Here is a 22630-nt window from a genome sequence, read left to right on the forward strand (position 1 = left end):
TCCGATGGATGGACTACAAGTCCCGGCGTGCCCCGCGCGGCCATGGCGGCCTGAGGGGTGTGCCTCTTCCCGTCCCTGAGGGTCCTCCCGGGTTGGAAATTGTAAAATTAGTCCACACTGAGTCGGTTTAGTAACACTTCGAAAGCCTCAGTGGCGGCACGGGCTCGCCTCAAGGGCGTTCAATCCTGTCACAGCTCTGCCACACCCCTTCTAAACCCTTCCCACAGTTTTAGAACCTCATGGACAAAATACAAATCTCAAATCGCCTTCAAAACGCTTTATTGAGAGGCAAACAGCATGGCGAATGTAGACCGAATTAAAAAACAAAAACAAAACACAAAACAAACAAAAATACCCAAACAAACAAAAAAATCCCTTGTGTTATAGATTGCGATCAATGGTTTGCTCTGCTCATGGAACCAGTGTCTCCAGTGAGCATGGGGATGTCCGTATGTCCATGGGACATCGCTGTCTGTTCTGCTACAGAAAACATCCCCCATTCTTGCAGTTTCCATTGTCTTCAGCAAAAAATAAATCTAAAATAAAATTACTGTACAGATGGAGAAACCGGCATTGTAATCTGAAAGAGACAAATAACTCCCATGAATATTTCAGCTCGTCACCAGAGGACACAATAAGGCACACATTTAGATCTAAATACTAAAATTCATTACTGTCGCATTGATTCTTATTAGGCATCTGGGATGAGAAACTGATCTTGCAGGAGGAAAAGCCACTAAAATTGACCTGCGTGATTGGATTGTGTCATTTTTTTATTACCACTTTTGCTAGGCATATTTAGCCATTATTTATTTTTATTTTTATTTATTTTAAATCTAATACAGCTTCTATTCAGAAAATAAGTCTAATTTCCACATACACACTTGTGGCTTGCAGAGCCCTGGCCTCTGCATGTTTATTAGCCTTTTCCTGGACTTGCTCCACAGAATTATCCAACAGAATTCAAATGTCATCTGCTGCTGGCAGCACTCCCAGCTACCAGGAAGCAAACCCTCAAACTATCCCACACAAGGAATGCAGTCCATAGGGATGGCTCAGGCTCTGAGTCCACCCTGCCCAGAGCCTACATAGATGTCCCCATGCTCACAGCTGCTGCTCTGAAACACTGTTGCATCAAGGGGAAAAAAAATCCAGCTTGCTTTTCACATTAAAATTAAAGAAAACCAGGAATATAACTATTTATTGCTTAAGTTTTATTTGTGCAGAATAAATTCAAATAAATGCTTTGGGGGTTTTGTAAGTGATTGGGGGGGGGAAATCCTTAACATGACCTCTGGGACTGATTATTTATTTAAATGTGTGTTTCTTCGCCAAGAAGAAAAGAAACATAACACTCTGTTCCTCAGAGCCTTTTCAGTTTTTGTGTCTATACTTAAAACTTACAACTGAAACACAGTTCATAAATGGTATTTATATATACACCCCATTTGGCAAAATTGGTCTGTTAAACCCTTTTTCACTCAACCATAGTGATGGGGAAAAGTTTCAAGATGTCTGTGGTGATTACAGAAAAAAAAAAGTTTGGATTGGATTCTTACCTTACTTAGTGACTCTTTGTTGTTACTGTTGTTCCATTGTGAGCAGGGATAATAGGTGCAGGAAAATCAAGTTCGGGGGCATCAAAAAAGTATGCCTACAGTATTATTACAGAAGAGAAAAAGACTGTTTAGAGAGAAACAAATAGTGCTGTGTCATCCCAGCCCTTTCTTTCCACACCCACTGTTCACGAGGTACAAACACAGCACTGAAATGACACATTTGGATCTTTTTTTGTTTTTATCAAAGTAGAAAGTCAATTAAAATGGTGCTCTAAACTGTACTTTTAAATATAACCATTAGCAGCCAAGGCCTTTGAAAAAGACCTGTACTGGAAAGGATTTGATTGCACATCGATCAAAACACAGATGTGTTTTGCTGTCATCCCCCTGCACACTGTGGGGAATCAAATCTATATAATCTGAAAGGTAGGGGAAACAGAAACGAAGCCTGGATGATACCTTTCTACCCACTGCACTGAAGAGACAAATAATTTAAGTATTGTGAATACAATTGTGTATTTCAGTGGCATCAGGGTCTTCTGTTTTGTAAAACTTTACTAAGGTTTGTGTATGAAAACATAAACCTGCTAAAAAACTCATAAGCACACACTTTATACTGAACATTTAATCATTTTAAAGGACTAAGCATAGTATTCTTTGAAATAAACTGCAACTGGATAGTATAGAGATTAATGCTTTGCATTAAATTGTGATGAATCCCAGGTAAATTCAAAACTGTTTTGTGAGAGTTGGACTTGATTATCCTGATGGGTCCCTTCCCACTTGAGATATTCTAGCATTCTGTAATTGATTATTGAATTTATTACCAGCACTGTCAGGGTCAGATTGGCATCACTTTTTGCTACGTTTAAAATAATTGGAATTTTTACTTTGGAGGTTTTTCACAAGTACTATAATCAAAGGTTTTCCACCAGCCAGCCAACCCCTCCTTCCCTGTACCAGAACATGTCACCAGTCCCAGGAAATAACAATTTAGGGAAAAGGAAGGCAATGTCCTACCAAACAGCCAACAGCCAGCAGGGCATGGAGCAGAAGGATGGTGCCCACGGTGGCCAGTGCAATCCTCCGGTTGTCATCTCGGACAGCGGGCCAGAAGGTCATCACCAAAACAGACCCTGACAGGCACAGGGAGAACACCACCAGCACCCAGCGCACCACCTTCTGTGGAATGATCCACAAAATCTGCAAAAGGGAGGAAAAGGATTGTCGAAGAGGCTGTGTGAAATAGGGATTCGTTTATTTAAAGCATTGTTCTGTGACATTTCATCGCTTTCAGCCATTTTGTGCACAAATTAACTCACGCCTTATCTGACATTTCTTTATTTGAGGAAAGAATAACAGCAGTGATGAGCTTTACTCCCAGACATGACAAGAGTGTGTCCCCTGAGTTAAGGCACTCCCACCAAGGTTTTCCCTTGCCAGAGTGGCCCAGAACAGTCCCTGCCAGGGAAACTTGTCCTTGTAGCCATCCTGCACACTGATGTCTGTTCCCTGGGGACACACACATCCCAATTCCTGAGGCTGCCTCGGGCTGTCTGCCGGGCTCACCAGCAGCATCTTACTTGAATTTGTTGCCTCTGGGGCAATGACCTGTTCTGGGCTTTTCCAGCACGCACAAGACATCTTTACACTAAATAAACTTCAACAAAAAGAGCAAATGACTTGCCCAGTCCCCAAGATTTTGACTAATATCAACAATATAATAAAAACCAACAAATTTTCTCAACCAGGACATGTAAGGGAGCACTCTAGCCATACTTACCGCTGTGGGAATGTAAATGAAGAGGGAGTAGCCATATACACACACTATCTCCAGGAACGAGTAGGAGACAATGTTCATAACCTTGCTGTTCCTCCACATCAGGAATCCCCAGAGAGCAAGGGGAACAAGCCAAGCATATGCATAAATCGTTGTTGCTGCTATGGACACTGGAAATACAACAAAAGGTTTAATGTCCTGCTTAGAATCCAGACAGAATCAAAGATGTAGAAGCATTCAGCCTGAAAACTAGAAACATACCTGTGAAGTTACTTTCAAAACAAAGTCTGAATTATTAATAAACAAAGAACTTGGCATTTACATCTAGTTTACACCCACTACTTTGCCAGCACTTGAACTTAGTTTAAAAGTAAAACTTGAGAAAGTATTCCCTTTGTATTTTCAATTTATTACCCCTGTGTACAAAATGCTGTCAGTTACAGTGTGAAAGGAAGAGCTATGGAGGAAAGAAAAGCTTAGTTAAAAACAGAAATTCAGCTACTAACAGCTAGTGTCAAATCTGAAATTATTCAAGTGACTGCATTCCCTAGTGGCAATGTTCTTCCAAGTACACTATGGATTTTGGAAACAAACAGAAGCTCTGTTCCTTTTCAGGGACAGCAGCCTTTTTTGTAATACAAAGACAGATACAGACAAACTGCCTCCTCACTCTTGAGTTCTTTGGGGCACAGATCAGTTGAGCATCTTTAGCTTATTTTTGAGTCTACCAGACAGTAACAATTTCCAGCCTTCAGTAGGTGATACGGGTAATTAATTTAGTAATTTTCTGCCTGAGGTCTGCAGGTTCCTAGGAGGCCACAGATCCAGAGAGGCACCTACAAAAGCACCACTGTAGCCACTGCTGGGCTTTCACTCTGTACGAGGGGACATTCACTAAGGCTAGAAAATAACTGCTCTAATTACTCCTGCTTGCTCTACTAAAACCCTGTACCAATTTATGCCAGTCACAGCCCACTTAAGGACTTGTTTCACATCTCTAAAAATTTAAAGACAACAATAAATCAAGACTCTGCTAAATCAAAGTTGTGACCTGTTTACCTCATTAGCACATAAAAAAACAAAACCAAACAAACATCCCAAACCAAAAATCCAAACCCACAAACGACCACTTACAAACCTTTTCTGAACTCGGGCACATAGTGGTATGTGGGTTTGCCCAGATGGATGAAGAAATTCGAGAGATTGCCACTAACAGCAATGGTGAAGACGAGTGTGGCACATATCCAAAACGGACCTGAAAAGGGAACAAGTTCAACAATACCTCTTCTGCCCTCTTGCTTTTCAAGGCTAGCAAGTAAAAAGAAATACGAACTCGAAATATTTAGTACAGAAAATAACACCTCATACGTACCATAAAGGTCAGGATTGCTGCGGATGTACAGCCTTACAAAGTTCTTCCCTGGCACTGGGAACACTGAACCTTTGATTCTGTCCAGGACCTAAAAAACATACAGACTTGTCTGACTAAAAATACAAGAAAGAAAAAAACCTCAATGGCTAAGGCATAGTTCAGACAAGTTCTCCTCTGGAACAGTGTATTAACCTGGTACGTGTCCACATCGAAGAAGGTCTGGTAGTACTCAAATGTCCAGAAAGGGGCACTTTTTTTCTGTCCTGCAAGCAGCTGTATGGTGGGAAAGGCAACATGGAAAATGTTACAAGCAAGCAATTTATGCATTACTAGCTCATTTACACAGTAGTTACGTGATTTCTGTACCCAAACAAAAACCAAATTTAACAGGGTGGTGCTTCCTAGGAATTATTTAATGGTTTCCCTTTCCCTATTTAATACTTGTCAGCAACTAGTCTCTTATCTCCCTGCAAGCAGAATCTGGCCTGGGGTTCTAAAGAACAGCCTGATGCCACCTCCTGCTACATCATTTGTAACACATGCCCTAATCAGCATCACAAAGGACCTTAAAGCTCATTTCATTTCAACCCCCTGCATGGGCAGGGACATCTTCCACTAGACCAGGTTGCTCCAAGCCCCATCCAACCTGGCTTTGAACACTTCCAGGGATGGGGCAGCCACAGCTTCTCTGAGCAACCTGTGCCAAGAACTCACCACCCTCCCAGGGAAAAATTTCTTTCTAATATCTAATCTAAACCTATTGCCAGTTTGAATCCATTCTCCCTTGTCCTGTCACTACGTGTTCTTGTATAAAGTCCCTCTCCATCCCTCTTGCAGGACTGAGTATTACCTCTGTTTTATCGGAGTCGTCGGTCCCCAGTAACTCGTCATCCTCTTCCCTCCCTGGCTCCTGCTGGCGGCTGTGCTGGTTCTTGGGGATTTCAACTGGCTCATCAATGCTTATGGTGGTGGCATCAGGATTTGCTGCAAGCAAATTAGCTGCATCGTCAAATTCTGCAAACAAGTACATTACAAGACAAGCGATGATCGATCAAGATACTAAAATTTCTGTTCTCGTGGCTCAAAACCCCACATTAGGACCCTGAGACAGGATAATCACTAGCTCAGGCATGTCTGTTTCTCAGAGCCCAAACTGATACAGATCAAGCTGAACATTTACTTAGTCAATGAAGTGTGAGGCTGCCTTTCCTGCCAATCTGCCTGCAGGATGACACACTGGCACCACCGGAGCCTTCCTTCCCTCCCTGCCATCAGCTCCCTGCAAGGGCAGGGGGAAGCTGCGTGATTTTAATATTCTCCAAAAACTGACATGAATTTTTCTATCAACAGTTAAGGGAGTCCAAAACCACGGCCCTTCCCAGGTTACAGAGTGCTCTACCCGTTTCCAGCTTTCACTTTTTACCACAAAGGATATCGATCAGTCAGTGATTCCAGTCAACCCAGTTACAATTTTTAGCTCGCCAGCAGCACAATTCCACCCCGGAAAATTCACCACCTGCAAAACTCCCAAGGGCGCTTCTACTCAGAGAACGCCCAGAATCGCTCCCAAAGCCTCCAGTGCCAGGCGGCTCCCCCAGCCGGGCCCCAACCCCGCGCCCGCACCTGCGACACCGCCTTTACCTTGGAATTTGAGGTCGTCCGCCGCCGCCATTCATCCGCCTGCGTGGGGATCCACTCCCCGGGGCTCGACCCTCCTGCAAGGGCACAGGGGCAGCGCTGGGCCGGGCGAGTCCCGCGCCCTGCCCTGTGCCAGCGCCGTTGTCACCGCGGCCGCGCCCCCACGCTGCCCCCGCCCGCCCATGTCCCCCGCGCCCCCCGGCCCGGGGCACCCCCACACCGGGTCACCCCCGCAGCTCCACACCGGGGCAGCCCTGGCATCCCCCACGCCCCCCGGCCGGGACACCCCGCACCTCCGCCAGACCCCGCACCAGCCCCGCTCCGCGCCCTTAAAGGCGCCGCGGCCGCCGCGCCGCGCCGGCCAATCAGCGGCCCCGCCGGGCCCTTCCGCGCCCCCGCCCCTCGGAGCGCAACCGACCCGTCGCGGCCGCGCCCGGCGCCGGCCAATCAGAGCCCGCGCGGCGCTTCCGGGTGCGCCTCCGGCCGCCCCCTTAAAGGGCCCGTGCGTGGCGGCGTCTGCTGAGTCCGTGAGCTTGTACACGGGCTGCGTGTAATCAGATGTTTGTTCAGTCTGTTACAAGTGGACGTCACATACTGGGATAATTTACATTTTTATCATAGAATCACAGAGTGGTTTGCATGGGAAGGGACCTTAAAACTCATCCAGTTGCAAATCCTCTGCCATGGGCAGGGACACCTTCCACTAGACCAAGTTGCTCCAAGCCCCGTCCAGCCTGGCCTTGAACACTTCCAGGGATGGGGCAGCCACAGCTGCTCGGGGCAACCTGTGCCAGGGCCTCACCACCCTCACAGGGAAGAATTTTTTCCTAATATCTAATCTAAACCTACTGTCAGGGGGAAGCCATTCACCCTTGTCCTGTCACTCCAGGCAGTAAACAGTCTCTCTCCATCTTTCTTGTAGGCTCCTTCAGATACTGGAAGGCCTCAATTATGTCACCCCGAAGCCTTCTCTTCTCCAGGCTAAACAATCCCAGTTCTCTCAGCCTTTCCTTATAGCAGAGGTGCACCATCCCTCTCATCACCTTGGTGGCTTCTTCTGGACTCACTACAACAGCTCCGTGTCTTTCCTGAGCTGGGGACCCCAGAACTGGATATTATATATATGGGGGTATATCTACTTTTTTTTATCCTTCAAGCCCCAAAGTGTCAAACCCTGGTGTGTGGCAGAGCCCCAGAGCAGGCAGAGCAGGGGGAACTGTTTGCACAGCACCTGCATCACCTCAAGGCCATGAGCATCAGCATCTTGGTCTTTAGTCCGGGATTCAGGGAGAACATCGTGATTCAACGCCTTTCAGTAGTGAAATACACTACATATTTGTGAATAAACCTCACAGCTCTGCAGTGAGCACAACACATCCACCCTTTGCTGCAAATCATGCCTTTGGTGCAGCTGGAGGGAGCACTGCTGGCGGGCTCCTCCCTCATGCAGAGGCTGAAGTGCAGTGTGTGTGCAAGGGAAGGCAGAAATTCAACTAAACACGTGAACATTTTCCTCCCCCTCCACCTTTGCCCCTGTCTCTGCTGTGTTCCCATCGGGAGCAGCCAGATCTTCTCCAACACAATGTTCAGCATCAAGGTGTTCCTACAGAAAACGCTGATTCTTCTGCAGGTTACTCTGTCTGTTGTTGTTGGCAAAACACTGATGATACTGTTTCCCAATGCCATGAAAAGATATATCCTAAAACTGGGCGAAAAGAGCAGAATGAACAAGAATCCAAAGTTCAGCTATGAAAACTGGGGTCCGACTTTTTTCAGCTTCAAGTATTTGCTCTTTGTGCTGAAGGTGAAGTGGAAGAGGCTGGAAGATGAAGCCTTCGAGGGACAGCCTGCTCCCAACACGCCGGTGGTGACCCTCAATGGAGAAGTTCGTCACCTCTTGGATTTCATGGGAGGTCAGTAATTGAGCCACGTCAGATGGGTTTGCTATGCTGAGACCATAAATGAGGGATGCTGAGGGAACAGGGACAGGCATCTGGCACCAGAACCTTTTGGTATTTGTGAACCTTTTGCAAGAGCTGGCTTTGCCTGGAAACCCTTTTATTGAAAACCAAGATAATAATTTGTTTTAGGGAGAGAAGGCCCAGAACTGAACCATGTGCGGTGATTCAGGAGTGCTGGCTGTTGTTCCCTGTTGGTACAGAAGATCCCACACCAGCTCCCTCAGCCAGTCTAAACCCTAGAAAGCACAGGGTGGGTTTTTCCAGATCCAAGGTGGCTGGAAATAAAAGCAGAAGTAGCTGCTTTGTACTTTGTCCGCTGCCCCCCACTGAGATCTCTGTAGAATGTGGAATTAATCATTAAGCTGCAGCCTCCATCCCCATGGGAGGGATTACATCCTTCTCTCTCTGCTTTTCTAATTATATACAGATATTTATGTAGAAAATGAGATGCAAGTTTGGAAAGGAATACACAGCATCTACAGGAAGGTACACTTCTATTAAATTCTTCAGGATGTGAATCTATGTTAGCAGCCACTTTTGAAGTTAAACCCAGCCAGAAGGAAGGTCTTGAACAAATTTCAGTTGAACTCGTTGCGGGATGCAGCACAAGTCAGAGCCAAGGAAAAGAAAGCATCTTTATGCCTGTTTTATGTAGATGCAGACATTGTGTTGCTGATTTTAATGACCAAAGGTTATGGGATAAGTGTTGTCCGGGAATCTCTGTGTATGCATTTAATTCTGCCCTTCCTCCCTTCCTGATTTAACCACAAAATGTCCTTTTTTTTTTTTCCCCCCCAGATAACCGTCCTTTAATCCTGAATTTTGGAAGTTGCACCTGACCATCATTTATGCTAAAATTTGATGAGTTCAACAAACTCATCAAAGATTTTGGCTCAGTAGCAGATTTCCTTATCATCTACATTGAGGAAGCTCATGCAGCAGGTACAGCACAAACAGCACAGCTGATGCCAAAAGCAGCTTCATACGTGTCATTCCCTTTAGGAAGAAAATGTGTTAGAGCAAAGGAGGGAGCTTCAAATGGGAAAAACACTTTCCTCAAATCAAAAGTGGCAACACCACATCTCAGGCACGAGTTTGTGTCTGTAATTCTCCAAAGATTCTACTCACACACTTTACAGAGTTACTCCTGCTGAACACTCAGCTCTGTGAAGGTGAAGGACATAGTTAACACCTTTACAAAACTTCCTCTCAGTGTTAGTACAGCTCCTTTTAGAAAGTGGAAGAAAAGACATTTCATAGAATGAAGGTTAGGTGTGCAATGCCAGCATGTTATATGTTTTAAAAAAAAGAAGATTCATTTTTAACATGTCTCAAGAACAGGATGCAGACTCCAACAGGATATATGTTCCCCACTTTGTATCTTTCTAGGGTCGATTTATGTGGGAAAATTTCAGCTAAAAATATAAAAAATATTTCTGAATCCAGGGCAAGGGTAAAATAGAGTTTGCTGAAATTAAAGAAAAAAAAATAAATCTTAGGACCACTTATTTGAAAAGCTCTAGTGATCCCATACTCTGAGGTGGGCTTTCATTTCATGGCAAGCTTTCGTGTTAGAAGTAAACTGCAGGATTTTTTAACCCAGTTTTGGGATATGACACACACGCAGTACATCTCTGCCTTGCACCCATTCAAAGTGCTCTTTGCTAAATCCCTTTCTCATTTGTTTTAGATGGATGGGCTTTTAAAAACAACGTTGTTATTAAAAATCACAGAAGCCTTGAAGATCGAAAAATTGCAGCACAATTTCTTCAGAAAAATAATCCTTTATGTCCAGTAGTTTTAGACACTATGGAAAACCTGAGCAGCTCAAAATACGCTGCGCTGCCAGAACGACTGTATCTGCTTCAAGGAGGAAAAGTTATCTACAAGGTAAAAAGTATCAGTAATAATGAGCACAATATGCTAAGATTTTTAAATTCCAAAATAATTTGAGACCGCCTGACATTTATTTAATTCAGTTTGAGAGCTAAAAATTTCACGATTCACTGTAACTATGGAGAGAAATAAAGATCCATCAAAACCAGCCTGGGCCTTTAAAATGTACATATTTGATGTACACCTCAGTCTTGCTCAAATATTTATCTTTTGGGTCACTAGTAACCCTAGGTACATCTAAGCTGTGAGATCCAGGAACACTTTCCAGCTCCAGGATGCAGACATTGGCACCGTCCCAGTGACACAGCAGGGTGCAACCTGTGCATACACCATCTCCCAGCGATGGCTGCAGTGCAAAGGGAGCCCAGGCACACCTGCCCACAGTTCTGGTGCAGCTGCTGTGCTCCAAAGGACTTCTGCTCTGCCTGCTTGAATATCACTGTGTCACTTTATTGCCTTTGCAGGGAGGATTTGGGCCTTGGAATTACCACCCCCAGGAAATACGTGCCATCCTGGAAAAGCTGAAATAGAAAAAGAAGAGGATTCAGAGTAAAGACTGGATAAAGAAGCTCAAGAACAATTTCTCACAGACATAACTGTAAAGAAAAAAAAGAATTTAAAAATAACAAGAGACAACAAGAAAAGGAATATTTTATGTACATCTAAAGAGCATCCGTAATGGGGTTCATTATGTGTTTGTCCAGAGGCTTTCAAGTGTCATCATTACAACCCCAACTACTGCTCTGTAGTATCTTACTCCACTTATACCACAAGCAGTAATGTGGTAGCTGGGTCCATTGAGCTCTCATACCAACACTTATATTTGTAAGGACTGGAAACCAACATTTACATGTGTAAGGACTATCCTGCAGGATGAACTTCAGGGGTGCTGACTCCTGCAAGAGTCTTCTGGCATGCAAAGCAACTGATTCAACATTACTAAGGTTCTCTTTCTCCTGTATACATACAACTCTTCCTAAACACACACTTTTACTGACTTCAGGAGGCTTCTGAGCAAGGCAATCTCCATCTCCACTTGTTTCCATGAATATTTGTTATGGCGGCCACAGCATAAAGCACTGACAGCTGTGACCTGATTCTAGAAAATATTTATAGAAACAAGGGATTGATCTACAATTATTAAAAGTCTATCAGAGCACTTCATATGTCTTCACATTATTTCCTTCCCCACCCTGCCCCTCTCCCCCCCCCAGTTATTTCTCAGCATTAGCAGTTTATATTCATCCTTGAGCTGATGAGAAAGTTACCAGTTCATGGACTTTTGAAGGATTTGCTACACAATAGGAAGTAGTACCTCCCATTTAAGTACTTAATGCTTTCTTTTCTATTCATAGTGTAAGGGAAACATTTTACAGGAAATTGAGTTTTAATTCATATATATTAGGAAAGCCTGATATAAATATACTAATTTAAATGGACTCAGGTATGCTCAAGTGTTCTAAACTGACAGTTTAGGTTATAAAATAAGAAAGCTGTTATTACAATTAACAAGAGCATGGCATTGTGGTTGGACTCGATCTTAACAGTCTTTTTCAACCTAAATGGTTTTATTCTATCCTATTCCATACATGACACCAGCAGGGAATACATACTACATCCATACCTTCAAAAAAACACTTTAATACAAGGTTCTAATAATAAACATTCTCTGCAATACAGCTATCAAGATGTCACTTCAGTACAAAAGAATGGAGGTCCAAATTTAAGCTGGACTTAAGCATTTTCTGCTGTGCCCTCTGCCATCACCCGGTGCACTGACACAAAATGATCAAAGGCAGATTTGATGATGAAACGCAAGTAAGTGGCCTGGAATTCAGGAAGCTGCAGAAGGAATAAAAAAATGTTATTTCATTCTCTGTGGTGACAAAACTACCAAACATTTGCAGAAGTTTGTTAGACAGAAGGATCTAGACACTTCCATGCCTGTCTTCTAATTGCACATAAATCAAGCTCTTTAACAACATCTAGCCAGCTTCAGAGTTTCTTCAGATGACAGCAATTCAAAAAAGCCTCATCACTCCTGAATTCTACAGCCTTTTAAAGGCAACAATTGAAGGAGGGAAGATTGCCACACTTCTGGAAAGGGCCCTCCACATAGTTAGGAGCACTAGGCAGGTGCAATTTCATACCATAATCTACAAAGGAGCAGCTGGGAAATGCAATTTCATACCTTGATCTACAAATTCCTCTCTCTAACACCAACTGAGCAAATAATTGTGAATAAAGACGTTTGGTTTTTTTATAGATTCTCCCCACTTAGTCCAGACATCCCATTTCATGAACCACTACTGATGTACACCATAAATACTCACTGGAAATTCTTCCATTTGGAGCTGTCCTTCTGTGTGTTGCAAATCTAGAAAACATATTTTAAAGCAGATAATGAAGAATAATGTGAAATGCTGTGAAAAGTTTTCACTGGACTCAGAGTTCAAGTGAATTTAAGGACTTTGAATTTACACTGCGTATAGAAATAGTTATTTTTTATTTTTACAAGGTGATTTAAGAGAATAAATACTTTTTTGCAATATCCCAGTGTGTATATATATGCTACTCATTATGCTGGGTTATAAAATGTCACTCAAGAGGCACTAAAAACCCCAAACAATGCAGGAAATGGCACTCTATTATACTATGTAAGCCTGTTTTTAATTTTTGGAACATAAAGTGCACAAGTAGTGCTTTTAGCCCTTATACAGCATTTTATTTTCCAAACAGCTACAGACACCAGCAGTGTTCATAAAATTCACTTAAACATGACTATTACATTAATGTCGAATAAAATAATCATCAAGCTACACTTTACTCAGCAAATAGATGTGGGGTTAAAATAATTGAAAAAGACAAACATTCCCACAAAATCCGTTTCTTCAGAGCCCTACCTTTTTCAATGCACGGTTCAAAACCCACAGGGTCTTTAGATACACTTCTTTCAATCCTTAAGGTCCGCACTAAAACACATATAAATTTGAGATATCAAAACAAGTTCTGATTCCTTATTGATAATGATATTTATTCCATCGCTTTTCATCCACAAAGCACTTCAAAAGCACTAACTAATCCATTCTTCCTCTAACCTATGGAGGGTTTGGACGTGACAGACGATTCCTTTGTGAAGTTAAATCTTAATGGATCTGTTAAAAAGTGGCTACTTACAGATCATGACACTACTGTGATAATTTTCATAAAGGCACAGAAACATTTTAATATAGCACATATTACCTACTGCAAGACACAAAGTCTTACCCAAATAACACTGGATTGCGACTTTGCTGATTTTCACACATTTGGGAAAACCAATAATGAATTCCTGTGGGAACATGCCTGTCGTCGTCCAAAACGTTTCAGAATTCCTGTGGAGACAGCGGGACAAAACCCTCACCTGCACCTTTCCATCTCTAACCATCTTGAAAAAAATTAATCACAGAAAAATATGGAGGGAAAAGAAAGGGGGAAAGAGGAAAAGCAAGGGGGAAAAGCAAAAGGAAAGGGGGGAAAACAAAGCAAAAGCAAGGGGGGGGGAAGCAAAAGGAAGGAGGGGGGAAAAGCAAAAGGAAGGAGGGGGGAAAAGCAAAGGAGGGAGAAGCAAGGGGAGAAAAGGAAGGGGGCAATGAGGGGAGGGCAACAGAGGGGGTGCATTTTTATTTAGTGTGTTTTCAGCAATGCCCTGAATGACGATGGGGCAGCTCTCGGGAGGTATTTACACCTCAGTGTTCAAGGCTCTGTCCCCGGGCGGTACCACAGAACCAGGACTGACAGAACAGTTGAATTCTGTGGCGAAGGCGCGGGGCAGAGCCCGGCCCGCGGTGCTGGCAGCCCCTCAGTGCGGGGGGAGCCGCTCCCGCCGCCCGCGCCCCCGCCCGGCCCTCACCCGTCCGCCACGCTCTCGGCGGGGTGCTCGGCGTCGCTGGAGGTGGCCAGAACGAGCGCGGCCCCGGCCGAGCTCCGGCACCAGTCGGTGGCTCTCATCGCGGCTCGGCCGGGGAACCGCGGCTGCCGCTGCCGGGCAACGGCGGCTCCGCGCCCCCCGCACGGACGGTCCCGCCGGGGGCGGTGCGGGAGCGCGGGTTCGCCCCTCGCAGGGCGGGGGGGGCCGGGCGGGACCTCCCGCTCCCACCGTGCCCCGCTCCGCTCCGCCCCGGCCCCCGCCCGCTGCCCGCCCCCGGCGCGGCCCCGCCCGCCGCCCGCGGGCGCTGCGGGACGGGCGGCGGGAGCGCCGAGCCCCGGCCCGGCTGGCGGGGCGGCCCCTCCCGGGGCAGGTAGGTGCGGGCCGGGCGGGCGGCCCCGGCGGGAGGGGGGGCGAGCGGGGGGGCGAGCGGGGGGGCGAGCGGGGCTCTCGCCTCGCTGCCCGGGTGGGGACCCCTCCCCTTACGCCCCTAAGGGCTGCCCCCGCTCACGGTGCGCTCGTCCCCGGGCAGAGCCCGATCCCTTCACAGTCCCTTCCCAGCGCAGCCCTCGATCCCCCTCCGGGTTGGACCCGATCTCCTCTCCCTCCTCCCCCAGCTCCCCCATGTCTTCAGCAGCCCCGTCCCCCCTCGGGCAGTGCCCGATCGCCCCCGGCCCCGCAGGACCCGAGCCCCAGTCCCGCAGGGCAGGAGCTGAGGGGATCCCGTCCCTCCCCTACCCCCGCCATGGCAGCTCTGAGCCCTCCTGCCCCCGCCAGGACCCCCCTCACAAACCAGACCCCCGGCCCCGGCCGGGGAAGGGGCACCAGGAGATGCCCACCCTCCCAGGGAGGGAGGTTCCAGCAGGCTCCATTGCCCAGCTGCAGTCAGACATGTGCCCTCCTCCTCATCCTCCTCCTCCCCCTCCTGCAGCAGAGCCAGGCCTGGCTGTGGGGGCCGCTTCCTACACAGCCACAGCCCCTCTGCCCCTGCCCCTCCCTGTGCGGGGCTGGGATCCATCCCCGGGTGTCTCAGCCAGCCCGGGGTTCAGTTCCCACTTGGCTGGGGTTTGTGGTTTGATGGCATCCAGCTCACACCCCTGCTCCACACAGCCTGCCCTCCTGCCACTGCAGGGCTACGTGGCTGTCCTCAGGGCTCTAAGGGGAGCTGCCAGGTTTGGGGTCTTCCCCTGGTCGTGTTTTCCTCTGTGGCTATTCTTCACCTGTCTGTGGTTTGTTTTTGCAGAGCTGGTCGAGGGGAATGTCTTACTGTCTCCACTCAGAAAGCCATTTGGATACTGGGCCGATATACGTGCGTGAAAATGGGAAGCTGCATGTGGTAAATCAGGGTGCAGGCGGCATACAGGATGTCACTCCCAAAACAAGACCTTTTAGGCTGTTTTCCAGAAGTTTTTCAGTGGAGCTTTGCATGAACAGGGAGGACGATAGGGCAAGGAGGCAGAGGACCGATCATTTCATCTTCACGTACACTAAGGAGGGGAACCTCCGCTACTCGGCCAAGTCTCTCTTCAGCCTAGTGCTGGGTTACATTTCTGACAATGTTGATCACATTGACTCGTTGATTGGTTTCCCAGAGCAGATTGCTGAAAAGCTCTTTTCAGCAGCAGAGGCAAGACAAAAGTTCACAGAGCCAGTGACGGGACTGAGAGCTCTACAGAAGTTTACTGAAGCCTATGGCAGTTTGGTGCTATGTTCATTGTGCTTGCGGAATAGGTAAGTCTGTTCACTGACAAATATTGTCATATGCCAGGGCTTTTTGCTAGCACACTTCAAGTTTCCCCTAAATTAAATTAAAAATATCTCTTGGGCTTGTAACACCACCCAATTTTAATTAAATGCCCTGAGCCTTATCTGATTCTTCTGCTTGCTTTTTTGTGCCATCCCTTTCCTACAAGTGCAGCTGCTGGTTTCATTCTGAGGTACAAATCTTAGAATGTACAGAGAATTACAAAGGTAACAGACAGCAGACTACATCTGTGTTAACTAAGAGGGGATCTTAGTGGAGGATTAAATCTGCAACATTTTTTAACAATAATAATCGGCACTTCCATAGCAATCCATGTGGTTTATGCCTTCTCAGGCATTTCATGGGATGTTTTTGTAATTGCTGTTTAAAAGCATTTCAACGTCCTTAGCTGACTGTACAAATAAAATACACCCTTGCAAACTCTCTGGGTTTATTTACTATAGTAAATAAAGCTTTCGCCCTGTCTCATTCTGGGGGCTCAGAAAAAGACAATCTGTAGTTAAGTAACAGGCTTTGAAGTCAGGCAGGTTTTACCTTAGTTTATTGTGGTTCCCATCCCCATACTGAATGTGCTTTGACAAGGTCCTGTTTAGAGTCCAGCATTAGTTTTTCTGTCTTCTCAATGTCCACCTCTTTAACTGAAAGTCTTGCCAAGCTTTAAACTGGATTATGTTTTTAAAGCCTTGCTCCTACTGAAGTCTTTCCCAGTAATATAACTAGTCTCTTCCATCTCTACACTTGAAAAAGGGATGGTTTATCCAGTTTAAAATCAAAGTACAGGCATATTCATCTGAAGTGCCAAGGGTGTTCTGAGCACAGTAGGAATGTTTGAGTAGAAGTCAATTATCCTTTGTTTCATCCTTTAAACCTACTTCCTTTTTATCTCTAGCACAGATAATTTTATGGGCTTAATTCAGAAATTAAGCTACTTCTGGCATCTTCTGCCATTACAGAAAGCTGAGTTAAGTATCAAGTCTTTGAAATCCAGGGAGTAAGGCACTAAGGCATTTTCTGATGAATTTTATTTCTAAAAGAGGCCACTCTTCTTTCTCAAGAACTGGCTTGTTCTCTGACTGCTTTCTGCATAGCCAAATTGCACAGCAGAGGGATTTAGGGGGTATTTTGGTAGGTAAACTTACACTGGGAGGATATTAAGATCCCTTTATTTGCATGGACAGAGAGGTGTTCTTCGAGGGATCAAATTAGTCAGCACCCCTCAGTTAAGCAGTGAAGATGCTGACCTCGGGGTCTGTCTTGCCATGGGGAATATAAGGTAAATTCAGGAGAGATTAGTGAATTTGGAGCTTGTCTTGCCACAGGGGCAGTAAGAGGTAACTGCAGGGGAGGTATTGACGGCTACGTGCTTATTACTGCATACTCATGCCTGCCATTCTTTAGTGGTTTGTTCCCATCTCTAAACCTCCTACTGAATAGCTCCAGCACAGATGTTTGCGTGGCTGCGGAGTGAATCAGATCAGGGAACCAGCACAGCTAAAAAAATAACCCGCTGAGTAACTGCTGCCTGGGCTGTAGGCACAGCTCTGGGTAGTCCTGGACTTTATCTAGTCAAGTATTTTATTGACACATATAAAAAGTAAAATTTTGCCATTTGCCAAGCTATCCTGAGACATTTGCAGTGGATTTTAAACCTGGGTGAATGTGGGTTGGTCTACACCCCTCCAAGATACAGAGGAACAGCAGTTTGTGAAGTTATTTATGAAAAACTGGGATATCATTTTGCATTATTCTGAAATAATGCCACAGTGATCTGTAGAGAAGTTCCTAACTGCGATGTTTGCAAGTTGAAGTCTTGTTAGTCCAATATTTTGGATCAAAGCAAAACCATGACACTGATTTAAGGAGAAGACTGGGAATTCAGACATGTTGTGTGCCAACTGCACATAAAAAGGTACTTAATGCAGCTGGCTAATTTCTGTCAGTTCTCACATAGATACTTACCAGAAACAACCGCATTATGCTTGTGACATATGAGGATATGCCTTCTTACATGCCTGAGCACTGATAGCTTTTTTTTCCCTCTTTGCAGATACCTGGTTCTCTCTGAAAAGCTAGAAGAAATTAAATCTTTCCGGGAGCTGACATGTTTGGATCTCTCCTCCTGTAAACTGGGAGATGAACATGAGCTGCTGGAACACCTCACCAAAGAGGCCCTGTCCAGGTACCAATTTCTTGACACAACTAAAAATGACACTTTCTTTCCTCTCACTAAGCAGTTCAAAGAATCAGGCTGTGACCTTAAAGGGAAGTTTCACAGGCTGCAGTGTGTAAGGTCGAAGATTTTGGTTGTTCATAAAACCTTTTCTTGACGTAAACAAAATGCAGAATGTATTGTAAACAAAACACATGGTTGAAAGCACATACTGAATTGTAAAAAGGCCTAAAAATATGCAAGATAATTTACTGTTTCGTGTTTTTAAATCAGCTTTTTATAATTTTCATTGGCCAAGTGGAAACAGTACCTTGGAACAGTTTTACACTTTCATTTCCTTTTTTAAGAGAGAACTTTATCAGGCAAATTTTTAACAAAACCGGTGTTCCAGAGAAAAGATTTCTGCAAGTAGGAGATTGAATATTTTGTTAATTAACATCTAAATACAATAACACTTTAAATTTTGTTTGATACTGAAGATTGAAAAGTAGGAAAATTTGGAAATCAATAGGCAGAATGACTGCTAATTAGGGAGTATTACTCTAAGATTTTCGTGTATTTTGCATCAAGGTTTTGTCTTGAAATGCTCTGGAGAATGTTTTAGTGTGATGTTTTTCCCTGAGTTTTGTTAATCTGTTACAATACCTCATTATTTTCTTTAAATCATTGCTGTATCTCTTATCAAATCCGCCCTCTCTCATTTTGCCAAGCATTTTTCTTAGTTTTGAGTGCATTTGAGTTTGGAAGCCTTGGTTTAAAGAATTTCAGGGTATAAAGAACCTTATTGTCTCTGTTAGCAAATATTTGGCTCTAGGATCAGTTTGTCACTGGAGCTCTGGGAATAGCTGCTCAAGTAGTGCTTCTGTTGAGCCAGCAGGGGCAATAGAGGGACATTTGTTAGTCCCACTAACCCAGGCTCCTTTCTTACTGCTCTTTACTAACGTTAACAAAGCAGACCGAAGGGTTGGCACAGGATGACACAGAGTTTTAGGACATTTTGCAAATTTATCTAAAATATTGACCATAAACCAAATGTTTGCATCTCCCCTGCCAGTGTAAAACAGCTTCTCCTGAAAGACAACTCCCTGTCAGACGCCGGCCTTCGCAGGATGACGGCGCCCATCCGTGTGCTGAAAAAGGGGCTGGAGAATCTGCTGGTGTTAGACCTGTCTTGTAAGTGCCTCGTGGTTTCACATTAGAAGCGACCTGTATCCCTTCTGATACAGAATTTACCTTCCTCAGTATTGAAGGAACAAAATTCATTTATTGGTTCCCATGAGCCAAGTACTCAGCCCCAGATTTCACTAACAGCTTTCCAGAAGGCACAGGCCATACCTGGAGTCTCAGCCACTTGCTACTTGCATAAATATTTTTGATAGGTTGAGACTTGGTATTGTAAATATTTGTATTGCAATCACTGGAGGGGAAAAGTCAGTCTTTGACTTGAAACATACTGAAAAAAAAAAAGGCCAACCCCCTTTGTTTCAGTATTAGCTTTTGGAACAAATACTTTTCTTGGCATCCTGATCGTCTGTTTCCACATCATGTAACTTAGTTAACTTTACTTGACCTTACAGGTAACCCTAAAATCACAGATGTGGGAATTGGATATCTTCTTTCTTTCAAGAAATTGAATTGTTTGGACATTTCTGGCACAGGTCTCAAGGTAAAAAAGCATCTACCTTAGTTTACTGGACAAGTGTAATAAATGTTCTTGCCCTCTGACTGCTTTATTTCCCTTTTCCCCAGGATGTTGATGCTGTTATTAAGCGGATCCAAATGCAGATAGGCCTCGTCCACTCAAAAGTGCCTCTGAAAGAATTTGATCATAGTAACTGCAAAACAGAGGGATGGGCAGAACAGGTAAGGGAGGGTCTTCTAAGTCTGTTTTACTCTCTAGAAATTTGCCTTACAGAGCACAAAATCGCTGAATAGGAAAGAATAGAGAATGGAGTCGTTTCCAATGGTATTTCTGTAAAATTTACAAGAAACATTTTAACTCCTTCCAATGTTATTTCAGACAGTTCTGCAATGGGAGCAGGCAGTTATGGAAGCCATCAAGCCACAGGACAACCTGAGATCCAGAACAGCAGCTCTGCGCTTCTGTAAGTCACTGCATGGGAACCACAGAGTGGATTTGTTTCCTTTTCTACAAGGAATATTTCCATATTTTCTTTTTTTTTTTTTAATTCAAATAGCATCTTGGGTGTGCAATTTCAGCCATTTCCATTTGTGTAACTGCATTACAACCTGCTTGAGTTTTTTCATTTGTTAGACTGCTGGGTAATTCAAGTACAGCATGCTTAGGGCAACATATCACAACTGAGTTTTCTCCTTAAAATCCTGAGTCCAAAATATGTTATTTTTCCCTCTGCACATTTCAGCAGTCAATATTCCAGGTTGGCTTGGCCAAAACTCTTTGCATCAAAACGTGCATTTTACAGCATAATTCTGTTTTTCCCCAAAATCTAAATTTGATTGTTTTTTTTTCCTTGTAGATGGCAAGACACGCAGAATAGAGGAAGTAGTCAAATGCACAGTGGTGGAAGCAGAAACAAAAGCATCTGGAAACTTGCAGTTTTATAAGGAAAAAGTTCAAAATTACCATTTACCTTTGAAAAAGGAGGTTGCGGGAAGCCACGAATTAAAGAACAATAGAAAAAGAGCTTTGGCTGAACAAGAGAGAGAAAGGACTTCCAAACAGAAGCATCTGTGCCTCACTGTGGAGGACTGGGATTTGTTAAATACCTACTGAGTCAGAGAGAAGTGGGTCTTTTGTTTGTTGTTTTCTTGCTGATGACAGGATTTAGACATATTGAGAGGGAGTAACAAAGAAGACCAGTACTGTTAAATCTGGTTGCTGTGCCATGCTTGTGGGTTAACCTGTGCTTGGGGAGGGGTAGAGACAAGAAGGTTGGTGATACTACTGTATATTTTCAATACATAATAATTTTTTCAAATAAAGGTTTTGTTGTCATCCTTAACCAATTCTTCTGACATAGGTATTATTCATGAAAACAGCTGGTCCTATCCCTGCTCCTCTCCTGCCTCCCAAGGGACAGGAGACAGATCACTGCAGCTCATCTATGCTTGTCAGGAGCCCTGGGGAATTAATACTGCTTCTAGAACAGAAACCTCAGCCTGAAAGCACCAGGCTGTGCTGGTGGAGCTGTGACAGAGGGAGGGAGCAGAGAGGGTAAGCACAGGCCTCTGCAGAGGGGTCAGAGGCTGTAACCCCTTGATAACAGTTACTGCAGAAGCCCAAAATACAACAGAAGTCCTCTTCCTTTCTCATTTTAGCCCAGGAAATGAAAGCTGGAACTGTAGAGATTAGGCCTTGAAGTTGTAATATATTCTCTCTTACAACCAAATTCACTACATTTAAACCATTCTGCGGTTTAAAACACATGCAGCGTGCCTGCAATACACTAACCATACTTCTCCATCTGAAAACATTCAGGGACATTTGTAATTCCAATATGAATTATACATATTAGCTGTAAACCCCCTAGATACTTAGACCCATTCTGTGTTGGTCTGCCACAGGTGACTGTGTTTATCATTAAATTCCTGCCCTGAGTGTTTCTGTCAAAACCGGATGAGGTGCACAGTTCCCATGAGTTGGGCACTGCAACCATCATTGTGCTCTTAGGCCTTACAAGGCCAAGAACTTACTCCAGGTTTCCTCTACTAGTGCCTATTTAGAGGATATCTTACTTGTACACTGTTGTTTACCATAATTCAACAACAAAAAATCAGCACATCCTTGGAAATCATGAAGAGGCCAAGAAAAGGAACTTCGCCTCAAAAATACGTAAAGAGCAAAACCCCTTTCTCTCTTTGTTCTTATTGCTGAATTTTCCTCAAAAAGTGATTATATACAAAAAAAGGACTACACACAAATGAAACAGGCATACTTGCATTCAAACCCTACTTTTTTCTTCACAGAAATTCAAGGCTATTAATAGCTCCCACTGACGGCTACATCAGCGCTCTGCTGAGACAAGCAATGGCACAGACTGTGACTCAAAGCAGGAGGGAGGAAGATGGCTGTGGTGCTCAAGTGCAATCCTCCTCCTGAAGCTGCCTCCAGTACAATGGCCACCAGGGAATTTTTGGCCAGCCCTCTCACCACTGGAGATCTGCTAATCTGACCATGGAGAGAGGCACAATTGCTTTTACCAGCTGAGCATAAGGGTTCCTGTAATTTTTTTTAACAGCTGGTTAGTTTAATCCTTATTAATAACTACAGTTGTTCCGCTATCCATATACAGTTCCCATCATTAGGGGTGAGATTTTTCCTCTCCCTCCTGGGAAAGAAGCTCCTCTTCCCTGGGAAGAAGAGGCTGTCCCTGTAGTGCTGCCTCTGAATCGCCCCTCCTTGAGCTCTCCTTAACAGATGCTGCAAGGCTTCCCCAGTGGTTGCTTCAGAACATACTTGGGGGTAACAAGGAACAACAGCAACTACAATAAGCCCAACTTTATTTACCAACCCCAACCCAGGCTTCTTGAGGCATTAGGTGTTTGTGACTCTCCAGTAAATATGTGCACCTCCATTGCAGGCTTTGATTGAGGCTGGAAG

General features: G+C 44.6%; 4 protein-coding genes across 7 annotated transcripts; 2 read left to right on the forward strand and 2 right to left on the reverse strand.

Moving 5' to 3' along the window:
- Positions 1-262: 262 nt before the first annotated feature.
- On the reverse strand, positions 263-6684 carry YIPF1 (Yip1 domain family member 1). Of its 3 annotated transcripts, none has more exons than XM_027748832.2 (10): positions 6643-6684; positions 6353-6426; positions 5562-5725; positions 4904-4984; positions 4712-4799; positions 4478-4594; positions 3343-3509; positions 2580-2762; positions 1560-1654; positions 263-580 (listed from the first exon to the last, which is right to left on the reverse strand). In XM_027748832.2, exons 2-9 carry the CDS (start codon positions 6381-6383, stop codon positions 1565-1567), a joined length of 921 nt encoding a protein of 306 aa, XP_027604633.1. In that variant the 5' UTR covers positions 6384-6426; positions 6643-6684; the 3' UTR covers positions 263-580; positions 1560-1564. The 3 variants fall into 3 exon arrangements, with proteins under 3 accessions (XP_027604633.1, XP_027604634.1, XP_039236556.1); XM_027748833.2 differs by having other exon boundaries at positions 5562-5695; positions 6643-6683; XM_039380622.1 differs by lacking the exon at positions 6643-6684 and having other exon boundaries at positions 5562-5695; positions 6353-6472.
- A 1247-nt stretch (positions 6685-7931) lies between these two features.
- DIO1 (iodothyronine deiodinase 1) lies at positions 7932-11365 on the forward strand. The gene is made up of 4 exons (XM_027748805.1): positions 7932-8262; positions 9109-9252; positions 10001-10200; positions 10671-11365. The coding sequence occupies exons 1-4, from the start codon at positions 7932-7934 to the stop codon at positions 10734-10736; spliced, it is 741 nt and encodes a 246-aa protein (XP_027604606.1). The 3' UTR covers positions 10737-11365.
- Positions 9579-14317, reverse strand: HSPB11 (heat shock protein family B (small) member 11). 2 transcript variants are annotated; one of them, XR_003545946.2, is made up of 6 exons: positions 14099-14317; positions 13474-13580; positions 13110-13178; positions 12540-12583; positions 11831-12048; positions 9579-10727 (listed from the first exon to the last, which is right to left on the reverse strand). XR_003545946.2 is itself a non-coding variant. In XM_027748807.2 (5 exons), the coding sequence occupies exons 1-5, from the start codon at positions 14194-14196 to the stop codon at positions 11941-11943; spliced, it is 426 nt and encodes a 141-aa protein (XP_027604608.1). In that variant the 5' UTR covers positions 14197-14317; the 3' UTR covers positions 10259-11940. The 2 variants fall into 2 exon arrangements, 1 of the variants encoding a protein (XP_027604608.1); XM_027748807.2 differs by having other exon boundaries at positions 10259-12048.
- Positions 14318-14419: 102 nt separating this feature from the next.
- On the forward strand, positions 14420-21036 carry LRRC42 (leucine rich repeat containing 42). Its single transcript, XM_027748681.2, has 8 exons — positions 14420-14486; positions 15357-15844; positions 17926-18057; positions 19103-19221; positions 19626-19714; positions 19798-19911; positions 20069-20153; positions 20547-21036. Exons 2-8 carry the CDS (start codon positions 15372-15374, stop codon positions 20801-20803), a joined length of 1269 nt encoding a protein of 422 aa, XP_027604482.1. The 5' UTR covers positions 14420-14486; positions 15357-15371; the 3' UTR covers positions 20804-21036.
- The last annotated feature ends 1594 nt before the right edge of the window (positions 21037-22630 follow it).

The sequence above is a fragment of the Pipra filicauda genome, unplaced genomic scaffold (genome assembly GCF_003945595.2).
Source record: "Pipra filicauda isolate LSUMZ 115617 unplaced genomic scaffold, ASM394559v2 scaffold19_size4547281_pilon, whole genome shotgun sequence".
NCBI lineage: Eukaryota > Metazoa > Chordata > Aves > Passeriformes > Pipridae > Pipra > Pipra filicauda.

Bases quoted from the DNA above. Each gene is read 5' to 3' on its own strand.
- LRRC42 (XM_027748681.2), top strand. From the start codon at position 15,372: ATGTCTTACTGTCTCCACTCAGAAAGCCATTTGGATACTGGGCCGATA. The intron at 19,912-20,068 runs GTAAGGGAGGGT...ATGTTATTTCAG, and splicing joins CAGAGGGATGGGCAGAACAG to ACAGTTCTGCAATGGGAGCA. The intron at 20,154-20,546 runs GTAAGTCACTGC...TTTTCCTTGTAG, and splicing joins AACAGCAGCTCTGCGCTTCT to ATGGCAAGACACGCAGAATA.
- HSPB11 (XM_027748807.2), bottom strand. From the start codon at position 14,196: ATGAGAGCCACCGACTGGTGCCGGAGCTCGGCCGGGGCCGCGCTCGTT. The intron at 13,179-13,473 runs GTAAGACTTTGT...TATGTGTTTTAG, and splicing joins CGCAATCCAGTGTTATTTGG to TGCGGACCTTAAGGATTGAA. The intron at 12,584-13,109 runs GTAGGGCTCTGA...TATGTTTTCTAG, and splicing joins TGAACCGTGCATTGAAAAAG to ATTTGCAACACACAGAAGGA.
- YIPF1 (XM_027748832.2), bottom strand. From the start codon at position 6,383: ATGGCGGCGGCGGACGACCTCAAATTCCAAG. The intron at 5,726-6,352 runs GTAAAGGCGGTG...ACTTGTTTGCAG, and splicing joins GGACGACCTCAAATTCCAAG to AATTTGACGATGCAGCTAAT. The intron at 2,763-3,342 runs GTAAGTATGGCT...TCCCTTTTGCAG, and splicing joins TCATTTACATTCCCACAGCG to ATTTTGTGGATCATTCCACA.